The sequence below is a fragment of the Centrocercus urophasianus genome, unplaced genomic scaffold (assembly GCF_019232065.1).
Source record: "Centrocercus urophasianus isolate 14NV4802_14NV808 unplaced genomic scaffold, USGS_Curo_1.0 seq_24, whole genome shotgun sequence".
Taxonomy (NCBI): Eukaryota; Metazoa; Chordata; class Aves; order Galliformes; family Phasianidae; genus Centrocercus; species Centrocercus urophasianus.
The window spans coordinates 1,904,971-1,920,451 of record NW_024884800.1 but is presented as its reverse complement, the minus strand read 5'-3'; the positions used below and the strand labels follow the sequence as shown (position 1 = coordinate 1,920,451).

At 52.7% G+C, this 15,481-nt stretch overlaps 2 protein-coding genes across 3 annotated transcripts; both read right to left on the bottom strand.

Annotated features, from left to right (window-relative positions):
- Positions 1-526: 526 nt before the first annotated feature.
- Positions 527-1,910, bottom strand: TMSB15B (thymosin beta 15B). Of its 2 annotated transcripts, none has more exons than XM_042825223.1 (3): positions 1,830-1,910; positions 1,487-1,591; positions 527-1,050 (listed from the first exon to the last, which is right to left on the bottom strand). In XM_042825223.1, the coding sequence occupies exons 2-3, from the start codon at positions 1,584-1,586 to the stop codon at positions 1,013-1,015; spliced, it is 138 nt and encodes a 45-aa protein (XP_042681157.1). In that variant the 5' UTR covers positions 1,587-1,591; positions 1,830-1,910; the 3' UTR covers positions 527-1,012. The 2 variants fall into 2 exon arrangements, with proteins under 2 accessions (XP_042681157.1, XP_042681158.1); XM_042825224.1 differs by having other exon boundaries at positions 1,764-1,843.
- Positions 1,911-5,962: 4,052 nt separating this feature from the next.
- On the bottom strand, positions 5,963-14,791 carry PRPS1 (phosphoribosyl pyrophosphate synthetase 1). The gene is made up of 7 exons (XM_042825289.1): positions 14,585-14,791; positions 12,519-12,702; positions 12,073-12,171; positions 10,331-10,455; positions 9,047-9,220; positions 7,835-7,994; positions 5,963-6,107 (listed from the first exon to the last, which is right to left on the bottom strand). The coding sequence occupies exons 1-7, from the start codon at positions 14,704-14,706 to the stop codon at positions 6,015-6,017; spliced, it is 957 nt and encodes a 318-aa protein (XP_042681223.1). The 5' UTR covers positions 14,707-14,791; the 3' UTR covers positions 5,963-6,014.
- Between the last annotated feature and the right edge of the window lie 690 nt (positions 14,792-15,481).

Here is a 15,481-nt window from a genome sequence, read left to right as displayed (position 1 = left end):
AACTCCCTGCCCACTGTGTTGGTGGAAACAGTCCCGGTGTTTCTGCCATCAAAGCTGCTGGTCTGTCTGCTCCCACCTCTGCAGGCACAACAGTCTGGCAGGTGACCCTGGAGCGGGTGAGGAAGTCTTGGGAAACCTCAGCAGAGCCTTGGGGATGCACACAGAACCTCATTGTGCTGGGCCAGGAACAGCTGAGAGGGTACCAAGCCCATCTCTGAGGGCTGCAAAAACCTCCTTCAGCCTAAGGCAGGGGCTGAGGCAGGTGAGGGAAGGGCTGTGCCAGGCAGTAAGGGGACGGACACAGCACCCGTGGGACCTGGGCCAGCGGAGGAACCTCCAGCCCAGCCCTGAAGCAGTGCTTTGGGCAGAGGACACAAACTGCTCAGAGCAGTAGGTTCAGTCCCCACCCTGAGCTGGGCTGCCCCTGTAGGGATCTCTCTGAGCAATGCCAACCTCCAACCCTGCCCTTCCCACCCCCAGGGCTACACCTGAACCTTCCCCAGGGAAGAAGCCACAAGCCAGGAGGGAGGTTGTTATACTTTTGTTTTATTTTATAATAAACTTCTCATTTTTTCCCCAAGGAAGACAAATTGTGAGGCTACAGAACACCATCAGCAAAAAGGATGACATCGAGGCCACAGGGTGGCCAGAAAGGATCCCACTCCCCCAGTGCAGAGCTCTGTCCCCAGGAGCCTCCGCAGCCTTTGCTCACCTCCCCACGCACCAGAGCAAGGTCAGCACGGTCAGCAGTCATCAGCTGGGCAGCACCCATGGGGTTGGGTTGGGCTGATGGATCGGGGGGGCCACACTTTGTGTCCCCCACTCACCAAAGCTGCCAGCGAGGCGGGGCAGTGGGTCAGACGATACGGCTGTTTTCTAGACGTGTACATGATGGAAGTTTAAAAAAAAAAACCCACAAAAAACAGATGATTTAATTCATAGAAAAGGAAAAAAACAAAAAACAAAAAACAAAAACCAATCAAGTGGTGGCTCTTCCTGCCAGACCATCGCTCTAGGAAGACTTCACGCATTCCTTCTCCTGCTCGATGGCTGTAAGAGAAGAAGAGAGGTCCATTAACCCCCACGGCTGCTCCTCCGTAGGAACACCCATCGGCTGCGGAGCGATCGCTCACAGCCCGGCAATGGGTTTTATTGTCTGAACCCAACAGCAATCAGAGGGCAGCGAGCATCCTCCCGCAGCTTCTCACCGGGATACCCCACCCCGAGGGCAGCACCTCATGCACGGGACGTGACCCACAGCAGCGGGGTCGCAGCACACTTTGTCCCAATGATGGGTACAGCACAGGGAGCGCCCCAACCCCCCCACCCGCCCCCGGGCGCGTTTTTCTGCGTTTTTCTCAGCTGCTCCGACCGCCTCTCCCCGCGGATTCCTCAGCAGTGAGATCAGCGCCCGGGATACCCGCATCTCCAGCCGTGACCGGGCAGCACCCCCCCCCAGCCCCGGCTCCATCCCCTCCGCACTCACTCTCCTTGGAGGGCAGCGTGTTCTTCTCCTCCGTGTTGGTCTTTTTCAGCTTCTTCTTATCGAATTTCTCCACCTCCGACAGGTCCGGTTTGTCGCACATTTTGCCTATGAGACCCGACCCCCCCACGGTTCGTATCAGCGGAGCTCCGCGCCGGGTGGACACGCAGCACCGCGCAGACAAAGGCCGGCCGCCCCCCCCCCCCCGGGGGCCGCCCCACGCCCGCTTCCCACCACGGACAATAGCGCAGGGCGGGGCCCTCAGCCACCCCGCACCCACCAAGGACCCCCGCGCGACCGCAGCGCCCCGAGCTCCAACGCTGAGCAGAGACCCGCCCGCACAGACCGCTCGTGTTCCGCTCCTCCTCCGTAACCGCACTGCTCCACTCCGCGCTCCCCAGGTGAGACTGAAGCACGCCGCGTGGGGCGGCGCTTTTATACCCCGGCCGCCGCCCATCCCGCGAGCCCATTGGCTGCTCCGCTGCCCGCGGTGCACGCTGGGAAACGTAGTCCGCGCGCCGCTTGCCGCCTCCGCTTCGAGAGCACTGGGAGAACTCCAACTCCCGTGATGCCCCGCGGCGCGGGTGCGTGTGTGCACAGAGCGCTGTGCCGCACACCCGTACACACGGCTCCGTGGGAAGGAGGGACCCCCGGGGGCTCCGATGCGGCAGCGGCCCCGCAGCAGGGCTGGGTCGGGGAGGGGGGGGCACAGCGAAGCCCCCTCCGCTCGCAGTGCCCGCAGGGCTGCGCTCTGAGCGGCGCTCTGCAGCCCCGCGCCCTTTGGGCACAAAGCGGGGTTCCGCCGCTCCCGCACAGCCGTTCGGCAGTTTCGGACCCATCCCGCACAGCTCAGCTCCCAGCCCGAGCTTTTTCCCACGGCAAATTCACCGTGCACGCCCCTCACAGCCGGCCCGGCCTCGTGCACGCGGCTATTTCTGCTTTCAGTAATTCACAACGACGGAACCGAGACAGCAAGCAGAAAGGAGGAAAGCGAAAGCAGCCCCGACCCGAAATAGAGCAGCTGCCAGCCATCTTAGCTGAGCTTCAAACCTCCCGCAGCACGCGGCTGCGGGCCACGACGGCCGCTGCCTGGAACGCTCCGCTCCCTGCTGCAGGAAGGAGCCCGGCTGTGAGCGCGGAGCTCAGCCTCCTGCAGGGCATCCGCACGTTTTTCTAGCGAGGGAGAACGGAGCGGCCCGCAGAGGCAATGCATGCAGCAGGGCTGCTGTGTTACAGCAGGGCACGGCTCCTTCCGCCCACCGATTTCACTTCTCCTCACTCTGAGCCCAGGCAGCGGCTTTGAGCAGAAGGGCTTTGTCAGCCCTTGCACTTCCCCATGGAGGCACATCCTCCATGCTGCTGCAACAGCCCACCTCAGAGATACGGCTCTTACACGGCAGCAGGAAGGAGATGCTGGTGAGAGCAAATTGGGACGTGCCTTGTCTCGCTCCAAGTCCTGCTGCCCGCCAGGCACAAGTGGCCAACCCAGCAGCACGGCTATTCCCAGCCTGAGCATTACCTCCAGATAACCGAGCTGGGTTATGAGTGATGCATTCCTTTGTGCTGCCGTCGCTACCGGGACTTTGCAGGGCAGCTGATGCTGCTGGAGCAGACCCTGCTCAGAGCCCTGCAGCACACCCCAAACTGTAGGGCAGCACGAGTACAGCTGCCCGAGCTGCGCTTGTGACCAAGGCAGAAAGGGAGAACGCTTTTCCTGTCCTGTGTGCATGCAGGAAGGGCAAAATGAGACCTGATACTTTGGTATCGCAATGGTCGCTCCTAGGCAGCCAGTCTTTTCAAATAGGTTTAGCATTTGGAAATGGAGTAGTTTTTTAATTTAAGGACTTCTTATCCTGGTGTGCAACCCTCCTCATCTGAAGGCTTGCAGTGCAAAACTGCTTTATTTCCCTGCAATAGCCCTCATGTCCTACTCATCACCCATCCTTTGTGCAGCTACAGCACTGCCACGCAGATCTCTAAGTCTGCACTGCTCCCTCTTCCTCCAACTTTTAATTGAAGCAACTAAGGAAGCTGGACATGCACACCAGCACCATTAGGAGCCCTTTGAAAGATTCCTTTTGAGAGAACCTTGTGCTGTGAAGCTCACGTTCCCAAGGAACTGAGCCTGTTCCACCACCATCCCCGCACTGCCCTCTTTGGGGGGGAAAAAAATCCACAATTCAGGTATTCTGTACTGAATTATTTTACAGCAGTGGTCTTCAGCAAAGTCTGCCTGAGGCTGCAGCTCCTGCTGTGGTGCTCCAGCATGAGCAAGACGACTGCTCTGAGGTCAAAGACCTTTCTCCAGAGCTGCCATCTCCTTCCCTTCCATTTCACTTATGCTTTCTGGGTCTACAATATGCAATAAGAGAGGATCATGGTTCAGGTAAACAGGTGCTTCTCAGAACAATCCTGCTGTCTCAAATCATTAGCTTTATGCACAATGCTTCACTATTCTTCACTGATGCTTGCTCAACTATTCAGGTTTTAACCACAGCTGAACACTGATGCGAACAGATCTGCTCAGATATGTAATTGCACAGAACAAGAGAAACTGCACTGCCACAGCATAAGCCCACAACATCAGATGCAGACAGGAGCCACCACTCCTAGCAGCTCAGCCCTAAGAGTGAGCACAGCAAAGCAGAACCTTGCAGTCAGCCCTGCTGCTAAGCCAGGTGAGCTGCCAAGGTCCCTTCCCCCCCCTGTGCCCACATCACACGGACACACACCATTTTTTCAGGCTTTTCAAATGCACTTATAAGCAGAGGCTACGTGTTGTGGTTTGTTTTGTTGGTTTTTTTTTTTTTTTTTAAATAAAAGTTTAATTCCTTCATCAGGTCACATATTTAAACACAAATGCTGCTGAAAATCCTCACACTGCTGCTCTGACGTCCTGGCTCTCAGCTCCCGAGGCGTTGGCAGTGCAGCAGCAGGGCTCCAAAGCAGGAGGCAGGAATTGGGCTCTCGGCCCAGCTCAGTGCAGGATGCAAAGCAAAGCAAGGGATACACGTTCCAGACAAACACCAATTCTTATACAAAAAAAAAAAACCAAAAAGAAACAAACAACCAACAACCCTACACTGTAATAGAAGTGTTAACATCGCCACAGGACAGGAAATCTAGGAAGGGAGAGGGGAGAAGTTCTCATTAAAAGGCACAGCTGAAGTCGTACTTCCCAGATCTCAACCACCTCTTTTCAGTTAGTTCCCCTTACAGCCCAGTAATCCTCCTGATGCCATGCTATTTACCCCAGCAAGTCATCTCAAGTTCCTTCTTTTCCCTTTTCCCTTCCCCATCTCACAAACAAATCGAGGAGGAGTGCTTATAAAAACCAGAGCATAAAACAGCTTGACCTGTAACACCATAAGAGTCCAGGAGAGACATTGTAAGATTGTCTGGTACAGTTACTACGCGTTCAAGTTTTGGATGATACTTATTTTACACTAACTCTAGTTTTGGTGTTTCTCTTTCGGGCACCTCGCTGCCCATCAGATTGGTTTCGGATTTGCAGTTTTCCCAGTGCTGTGTAACACGAGCCCCTTCAACCCACTGCCAGAGGCCAAGCTTCTGCAGGGTGGAGAGGCTCAGCTACCAGAGCACTGGTGAAAACAGACCAAGATACACGTGCACAGCATGTCCAGGTGCAGTACAGCACACCACACAGTCCTCCAGTCAGTAGCAAGGCTAATGGGAACTTGTGAAATGGAAGAACTGGTTTTAATCTACCCTAAAACCCACAGCCCACAACCAGCAGGTGCCCTCTGCATAAGAGGGAGAAGAATACTTGCCCAAGGAGCACCTTCACCACTAAGTTAACCCAACAGCAAGGCAGTTCTGCAGACCACACTCTCAGCACTCTGTTGTGCAACACATTAAAGGACATTTCTTCAGTACTGAAGGGGAATTCAAGTCTGCAAGCTACACCGACCTCCTTTCGCAAGAGGAAGGTGTAGCTGAACCAGCCCCAGGTGTGAAACACCTCCCAGATGTCCCCAGGGCTTCAGCTATGGTCAAAGCTTGGCCAAGACAAGTCTTCCTCATCCCTCTTGAAGAGCTGGCAGCTGTAGAGCAATAAGACAGCAGCCTTTGGGGCCCTCGTTGTACATCCAGACCCACACGTCCTAGGGAGATCTACTTCCCTAACAATTCAGGGTGTGCACATCAGGTCATCTCACCCTGCCCACAGACAAACCCTCTTCCCCACCCCCCAAAACAATTGTGGCAATGCACCATGTGTCAGTCCTGCTCTCCACAGATCTGCAGCACTGAGCCAATCCTACTGATGAGCTCTCAGTGCACAGGGTTGCTGGCAGAGCTGGAGTGTTACAGAGATGAGCTTTTTGCCCCAGCCTCCCCATGCTGGGGTCAGAGCCAGTAAGCCTGACTTAAAGCAGGAGGAGCTGTGGAGAACTGCACTGGAACAAGCAGAGTCTTCTACTGGACTTTACAACAAGCTGAACAACTTTTGGTTTAAAAAAAAAAAAAAAAAAAAAAAAAAAGCCATACAAGCAGAAGCTGGCATCAGTTGTTATAAAGGGACATGGCTGAATAGGTAGGAGACAGATTCCCCATTATGAGTCCTCCTGATGGCTTCTGCAAGGATCATTGAGATGTCAATCACCTGGAGGGGAAAGAGACATCAAACCTGTGAGAATGGCTGCTAAGGCAAGGAAAAAAATCATTTGAGAGTGAACTCAGTGCCCCAAATTTGTGCTGGATCAGATGAAGACAAATTAGAGCTGTACACGGCGCAGGCTTTTGCTTCTCTGTCCCTCTGAAGACAGGGCACATAAAGCACGACAAGAAACCCTTCAGTGGTGACCTTTCCCAGCATGACAATCTGTTGCCTTTCTCTGCTGAGACTCCTTAGACTTTTACCCCATTCCACGTAGCCTGGGGCTATCTGACTCAGTCTGTAGTTGCAGAGAAGTTCAGGGAGTTTGCAGCAAGACCAAGATTACTTCCCTGCAGTCACGAGGCTTTACCATTGCCACTGCAAGGGTTTATCAGAGATGAAGCTACACTGCTCCAGTTCAGTGCCAAGTTACACAAGTGCTGGCTCCACCTGGTGGGGTAAACCAGTTAACAGCAGAGAAAAAAAAAAAATATCAAGCTTCAAACTCCAGCTCTGAACCCCAGCATCTAACACTTCAGTACAGTGCAGTCTCTAAGAAGCACTATAGATGTGGTGCATGAATTAAGTGAAATTCCTATTTAACATTTTCTTTTTCCTGGATAATTTGCCTAAGAAGGAAGGGGGGAAAAAAAAACAAACCTAAGAGCTGCAGCAGCAGACAGAAGATGGGACTTAGAACTGCTACAGTTCTTTACTTCCAAACACTGAACAGCAGAGTTACTGTAAAGGAGTGACAGCCTGCAGAACTACTGCCCTCATCTCACATGCTTTTGTCCTATAGATCTGTGCTGGGAATTCAGTGCTTAGGATGCCCCTGACTGTGTGCACTACAGCAGTATCTTCACAAGCTGCCTGTTTTCATGGGGACAGCAAAGGGGTTTTCTTTCTCTTTCCTGAACACCTGAGCACTGTGCTGTGGAGCTGCCACCTGCCCTCAGCCAAACCAGCACAGCATGTGCACGGAGTGAGGCTGAGCTCCCTCTTAGGTCACTTTCAGCTGTTATCATACACACTGTTTTCCCATGCCTCTTCCCCCCCTGCACGAAACACCTTCTCATAAAAAGGACATCTGGATAAAGGAATTCACATAAAGGGTTGGTTATAGGCCTGGAAATACAAGGCAATGTTTGAAGTTGTCACAGCCTTTCAAATCTTGCTTTTTCTTTCCCCTCCGACTTGTTGTTATGAACTCAATAGCTTCTCTGATCTCCCAAAGGCATCAGGAGAGGCAGCAAGAGCAAAGGTTTTCCCACAGAGACCAGAAATCCCTCCGACAGCTTCTTCTGACCTTTCTTTTGTGGGAAAACAAGGCTTGCACCCCATACTGTGGTGGGTGATGATTTCACAAGTGACATCAGCATCATTATCAGCTTGAGAAATTCCTACCTACTGCTTTCTGCTTGAGTACGTGTCCTTTGCATGCAGCACCCTCTGCAGGAGTGACAACTGCTTGCATACATTGTGCCCCCCACATGATCAGTAATCTGCTCCAGGTAAGGCAAGCACTGAAAAAAAAAATGACTTCTAAGTCTACCTGGATAAGCAGGTTCCTTTCATAGGTGTCTGCTAGATAGAACACAACACTGGTCAGCGCTGGGAAGCTGCAGTCTGGTGATACTGCTGTAAATCCTACACAGTGGTGGTGTTTTCCCCACCAAAAGGGAGGCAGACAAGTGGGCTGCCTCCAAGGAGAAAAAGGAGGAGATGCTCACCTGGATTTTAGGGCACTGCTTCATCTTGTCCTCCTGGGGTATCGTGTTTGTGACTACCACTGCCTCAAAGCAGGCGTTATTGATCCGAGAGATTGCCGGCCCAGAAAAGATCCCATGAGTTAAGATGGCATAAACTTTGGTGGCTCCAGCTGACACGAGCCTGTGAGCAGGGGAGGGGGAAGAAGAGGAATGAAGAATTACTAACCAGCATTAAAATGGGTGCAGGGAAGAGGTTAAGCCACTGCAATGTGGGGAGGCAAACAGTCAAACAAGTACCATAAAATCCATCACAAGCAAGTTACACACTGCAGCAGCATCTATCAGCCCTGGGATATTTGGGTCGTATCACACAAACCCACCTTCTGACTTCTGCCAACACAAGGGGGCAGGTGTTACCAACTAGTGGCTCTTCTAGTTTAGACGGCTGATATCAAAGCCTGGGAAGCTTAGTGCTAATAGAAATTCAGATGTGTGATATTAAGTTGATGGTTGAGACAGCATTTAATTACATCAGAATCAGTGTTGGCAACCTGTCTATGTCAAACTCAAGTGCGAGAAATCGAACATCACTACACTCACCATCAAGAGCAATACCCACCAGCCATCCCTGGATACGTGCTTTCAAATAAGAGAGCAGCCCACCTGGCTACTCATACAGTCAGAAGTTCAGCTACACTTCTCATTCATTTTCTGTGGGGGATGGAGCAGCTCTCCTATGAGAAAAGCTTGAGGGAACTGAGCTTGTTTAGCTTGGAAAAGAGAAGGCTCTGGGGAGACCTCATTGTGGCCTTTCAGTACTTGAAGGGAGCATATGAACAGGAAGGGGAATGGCTGTTTGTGAAGGTGGATGGTGATGGGACAAGGGGAATGGTTTTAAAGTGAGACAGGGGAGGTTGAGGTTGGATATTAGGAGGAAGTTTTTCACACAGGGTGGTGAGGCACTGGAACAGGTTGCCCAAGGAGGCTGTGGATGCCCCATCCCTGCAGGCATTCAAGGCCAGGCTGGATGTGGCTCTGGGCAGCCTGGGCTGCTGGTTGGTGACCTGCACACAGCAGGGGGTTGGAACTGGATGAGCACTGTGCTCCTTTTCAACCCAGGCCATTCTAGGATTCTACCTTGTGAAACTTCACATACAAATCAATGAATTCATTAGCCATCCCTAGTAATAGTTGGTTTTTTGATTGAGGAAAGCATCAGCCAGCCCTACTCACTTGTCTGCAGCGTGACAGATGGTGCCACACGTGTCTGCCATATCATCCACCAGAATGGCCACCCTGTCCTTCACATCACCCACCAGCACCATGCGATCCACCTCGTTGGCTTTCTTGCGCTCCTTGTGAATGAGGGCAAAGTCTACATTCAACCGATCTGCAATGGAGGTCACTCTGAAGAGAGAACAGTTTCCAAACCACACTTAACTCCAGGGCAGCTTCAGTCAGATCTCGAACTGAAAAGATGCTAAGATTGCAGTAAAGGAAGCTGTCACCACATCTGCTCACTGCTCGCCGCTGTTAAATGTGACCACAGGAAATCTTCCCTGGAGGGACTCAAGCTTTATCTACTGCTACTGATGAACAGTGATGTAAAAGCTTCACTGGTGAGAAATCAAAGGATAGCTGGCTGACTTGGCACTTGGTGACCTGCATTACACAATAAGGAGCTGAACACACAGAAGGCCCTGGCTGACACACCTGGGCCACAGCGCTGCTCCAGAAAGGCACACAGCTTGGCTCTTTGTAACAGATAGCTGCAATCATTCCAGAGTGTGTGGCTCAGCTCAGCACACGTCAGCATTTTGGTGCAACGGTCTCCTGGATTCAAGAGTTCACCTGCTTTACTTCACTGCTCATGTGTAACCATTATACAGAAGCAGCAAAAATCAGCCTTGTTTCTCACTAATCTGACACCGTTCCAAACTGCCCACAAACTGCTGTTCATCTGCAGCAAGATGGGATTTTGTCAGACCATCTTAGCAGAAATGTGCTGTGACATATGCTGCTGCTCTTAAGAATTGTCTATGGTCTCTGCTCTCAGGGAAGAGGACGAGCAGCAGCAGGCTGAAACCACAGCAAGCAGTTAAAATTAAGAGCAATAAAGCAAGAAAATGCCTCAGCAGACTAAATACCTCAGAGAGAACAGTCTAGCTGAAAATGCATTATTATCCAGCACGAATACCTTGTCTTGGCATATGAGCACGAGCTACACGACCCTCTCCTTTAACATGCATAATTCCCTTCCTAGAAAGAACAGTTTTAGTCTGGGATGTAGTAATTGGACAACTATCCATGCAGCTGTGATTCTAGAATCTATTTCCTTCTCCATGCAGCTCAAGAAACCTTTTAGGTATTCCGCAGGGAGAGTCACTGACTGCTCTTCCCTTGCTGCAGCCAGCTGGCAGAGGGGGAACATGTCTTCAGAGCAGGGTCAGTTAGCTACAGGCACACTCAGGAATTCAGGTAGAGGAAGCAGCATCTCTGCTCGCTCTGACAGCTTACCTCTTGGCTCCACCAGCATCTGGTGAAACAATGGTGCAGTTCTTCCACTCGGGAATATTCTCTTTGATCCATTTCAGTACAGCAGGTTCAGCATACAAGTTATCAACAGGGATGTCAAAAAAACCCTGCAAGAAAGATGACAGGAACAGATGCAGCTGAAGGTCACATTCCAAGACCAGAGATTGGAAGAAGATTTCTATGTTATCAGGCACACAGCCACAGCATTTTCTGCTTCCCTATCTACTCCTCTCAGTGGAATGGCATATATACAGAACAGTGGTAAGACTGGAACCAGTTTAGCAATGTAAGTAACACTTAACAGCTGACATTTTACAACATGGAATTAGTTCTATCTCAAGGGGTATAGAAAACCAACCTCAAAACATGGCAATGCACCTGGTTGCACAACTGGACGCTGACCCAGCAGGCTGCTCAGGTAAACCTCAAAGGTCACTAAAAGCTGAAGTTAATGCTGCACAGGGAGCAATGGACAGGAGCAGGGAGCAATGCCCAGCACAACAGGCCTTGTGCTCAAGGTGCAGGGGAGCAGATCCTTCCTACCATCAATTCTGGGTTCAGCAGCCCCACACATCCAGGCTGAAGCCAGACGTGCTGGACAATGATCCACACAGCACCAATTATTCAACTCAAACTCATCAGTGCTGCTGAAAGGTGATCCTCATGGCAGACATTGCTGCTCCAAGATGCAAAAGGAACACCATTGCTGGGCTCTGAGATCTTTTGTATGAGAGTGCAGCTGAGACTTTCATGCTCTACCTGAGATGAAGCATTTATGGGCAAACACCACCAGAATTTACACTGACACGTGAGTGGCTGCATTTTCAATCATTAAAATGACAGCAAGCCCACCTACTTCACCAGGCAGCAGAGAGCTGACCTCTGTGGATTCAAAATGCTTGCACCAATACAACAGATGTGCTACAACTGTCCCAGGTGTAAACTGTTCTTGGTCTCACAGCTTGTTCAAGGTGGAAAGAGGCAAAAGACCAACAGCTTGACACCTTGCTGTCCCTCCTCTCCCTGCTAAACAGCTCCTGCTGGTTCAAAGCAAGCCCTGGTCAAAATTCCAATTGCTCTGTTGAGATGGCTCACTTCCAGCAAAGCCATTGTTTTCCATTCACCAGCAGCTTGGGAAGGGATCAAAGCCAACTGCAGAGGAAGGGTGGAATGGATACAAGCAGAGCTGCCCATCTCATCAGCAGCAAGCTTTCATATAACTGTCCTGGTCAGCTGAATGCTCATAAGCAGCTGTGCCAGCACACCTGGAGGGTGTGGGAGCTCAGGGCAGCAGTAGTGTTACCCACTGTGTCAGGCAGCACCACTCACTCCTCTCTGACTGTCCTGTATTGGAAAGCTCTGCTCAATATTTCAGAACATTAAATAAAACCATTCTCCATCTGAAATTCCTCACGGGACCAATTAAGAACACAGAGTGCCCCCGTATGGTGACTGAGTTGCACGGATCATTTACTAACCAACACTCATTTATACAGGGCTCGTTATGCGTGGTCTGGTTGAGAGCAGCTACAATTTTATTCACAGAGGAACCTGTTGCCCACCTCCCCACCCCCTTCTAACTGACCCTACAACTCCCTTCCAGCCCTGTGCTCTTAAGTGCTGACTGCTGCTGTAGCTAAAAAAAGCAGATGACAGGAAAGCCTGCAAGGCAGTAAACAGGCTCAGATGGGAGCAGCCAAGTGCTTCCTAATTTCAGTTCCTACCTGAATCTGAGATGCATGCAGGTCCATTGTGATTATGTGATCTGCTCCTGCCACAGACAGCATGTTTGCAACCAGCTTGGCAGAGATCGGGGCTCGGCTCTAAGACAGGAAAAAAAAACAGTATTTAAGACTAGTTTAACTCCTTCATCAAGACGTGAGCCTTCCACCCCTAGGCAATGATTCACAAGCAGTTGCTAAAAGCAGCACTCATTAACATTGCATCTTTTCATCAGCTGCTGATTACAGGTTGGTGTACTTTCGAGCAGAACTACATCTTTGTGAAGATGAATCTGCACTTCGATGCCCTCGGGTTGAAGTTAAATTAACTTTTATCTCTTCCTCCACATATTCAATTTCAGCTAAGCCCTGGCAGGCAGGCAGGCCTGCCGGCCTTTCCTTGCATGCACACATCCTTCCCCAGCACAACCCCTTCTTCAATCCCTTACCTTGTCCTTTTTGTCCTGCCGAGCATAAGGGAAGCAAGGGATGACAGCTGTGACTCTGCTGGCTGAGGCAATCTTGCATGCATTTATCATGATAAGGAGCTCCATCAGATTGTCATTGATTTCCCCACAACCACTCTGCACAATGTAGACGTCCTCCCCACGTACGCTCTCTCCTATTTCCACACTGGGAACAGATGGGGAAAGAAGAGATGGATCCAAACAGGAATTAAAGCTGCAGTCATTATCTATGCCTGCAGAGCGACCAAGGGGCTGCAATCCTGAGGGTCTGTGGGTGACAGCACCATGTAATCACGGGTGTTTGGCACAAATGCTGTTGCTTGTTTGCTCAGTAGCTATTTCACAGTGTTCACTGCTCACATTTAATGGTTCAATAAGGCTGAAAGCGCTCAGCCTCTGCTTTTAATCTCAATGCAAGCCAAGCATGTAAACCCCCTCAAACAGTTCCTGTCCCCCCAAATCACAGAAGTACAAAGCAGCAGTGTATAAAGGAAGCAGGGATGATGGCCAGTCAGCAGGGAAAGCCAAGCCAAGCTCCCAACAGAAGCCATGCTGCAGCAGATTATTCTATTAGAGCCCTAACAGCTTTTCACTGCTTTGAACAGAGAAGCCCTCCAGCTTTTCACTCTGGAAAGGCTTTTGGGGTTAATTTCCTCCTGGATGTAATGCACACTAATCCCTGCTGATGAAGGCACTGAACACAAGCCAAAGGTCCTGTTTGCCAGCAGCACGCCGCCAGCTCCAGCGCGTGTGTCAGGACACCTGCGCCCAAAGCAGGGCTGCAAGGCACGCAGCCACCTCAGGCTTCCTCAGCTTTGAGGCTCCTGTAGAAATGCTGTACAAGATGAAGCCCTAAGCGCTGCAACAGTAAAATTTAGAGAAGCCTGCCACAGATGTGGAAGGAACCCAGAGTCACTCTAAGGAGGATAAATCCTCCCCCAGTTTCTCCCAGTGCTGGCGATGCTCACATCCTGCAGCAAACTCTGGGAGCAGGCAGGCAAGTGATAACCCCCCAGCCCTAATGGCGTTGTGTTTAGAGCACCTGAAGGCAGACCTTCAATTTTATTCATTTCTCATCTTATCCTCCCCCTTCAACATGTTTTTATTGAACACCAGGCCTTGCTGCTCCACCTCCACCAGCAAACTGCTAACTCTAGACATCTTGCCATGCTTATTGCTCTGGTGGAGACCTACTCAGTGAGCAAACACCAGAACTAACAGCACACACAGTGCCATCTCCCGCTGTACTTTAATACCAGAGTTTAACACTAGAGCCCATTTATTGTGTATGAGCTCAACTGAACTGTTCTGCTTTTTCTTTCAGCACGGGCCTTGAGTTGACGGAGGTAAATAAGAAACCGACTGGATGTTTAAAACCCACATCAGTGCTCATACAGGGACCTGCTGGGAGGGATGGGGACGTGAGGACAGAGCAATGACACTGCTGTCCATCACACACAGCCCTACCACACCTATGTGCACAGCCTCAGGGCAGCAGTTCCAACACCACGAGATGGAAACAACTCACGTCTGTATGAGACTGTCCCTGGCCATTCAGGATTCCTCCTATCACACTGGCTACGGCACATAGGGCTGATTTCCTCCAGATATCCCCTACCTCGGCATACGTTTCAGCCTCTCCTTTCTCCTAACTCCACACACACAGTGAGGCTGCGGCTCCCGGAGCTCATGGGGAGGCCCGGGGCCACGTGTGTGCCGCGACCCGCTCACCTGCACCGCACCTCTAGCCCCGCCCCAGCCCCCGTAGGGGCAGCCCCGCACAGAGCCGCCAGAGGGCGGGGAGGGGGCGGCCGCGGCGCCGGGCCCACCGCCTCAGGGCGCTCACGGGAGCCCCGCGCCGGGCCCGGAACCGCCGGCCCATGTGTGAGGCCCGCGGGGCACGGCCGCCCCCAATCCCGCCGTGCCAGGCCGCCACCCGCCGCGCACTACAACTCCCAGCAGCCCCCGCGCGGCGGCCCCGCGGAACCCGGGCCGTCGCCGCCGCGCTGCCCGCCGGGAATTGTAGTGTGGCCCCGCCCCCGCCTCACCATGTCTCCTGGTTGCTGAACTTCTTGGTCACCACCTTGCCCAGCTCCAGGCCCAAGCGGTCGGCGATCTTCTGCGACAGGTCCTGGTGCGAGCTCCCGCTGAAGATCTTGATGTTGGGCATGGCGGCGGCTGCGGCGGCGGGAGCGCTGCCCTCCTCCTTCTCCTCCTCCTGCTCCCCGCTCCGCCTCGCACCGCGGCCCGCTGCGGCGCTGGGATCCACCCGCCTCCTGCCAAGGGACGCGGCAAGGAGAGCGCAAGCCACGCCGGACGCGGCTACTCCGCCATCTTGCCCCTTCCCGCCAGCCGCGCGGGCCCTTTATAGACTCCTCGCACTCCGACGGACACGCCTTGGCGCTCTTTCATTGGCTAGCCGGCCGTCGGGGGCGGGCCCTATCCCGGAGCTCCAATGGTGTGAAAGGTGCGGTGGGCGGGGCTTGGCCTGCCCTACCGAGCGCCCAAACAACGGCCGTCGCTGGGGTGCAGCGAGGTGTGCGCGCGTCCTCCCCAAGTGGGCGGGGCGGAGGGCAGGAGGAGCCGGGTGATTGGCCGCTGCTTGTCTGCCTGCCCGGCGATTGGCCAGAGAGGCCGTGGGGATGGGGGGGGGGGGGCGAAGTTGGCCACGCGCTTGGCGCCCCCCCACCCCCCTCCGGCCGCCATGATGGATTCCGCCCTAGTGCTGGGAAGGGGCCGTGGTGGAGTGGGTGCAACCCGCGGCAGATCCAGAGAACGGGAAGACTATGGCCCTTTGCCTCCAGTTTGTTGCTAAAAATGTCTCATTTCGATAATGAAGCGATAAAACATCGGTCGGATTGGCTGCCCAATGTTCACATGGGATGGGTGGGCATTGCTGACAGCACGTTGCTGCCATTATTCCCTGTGAACAACTCCTGCACTTC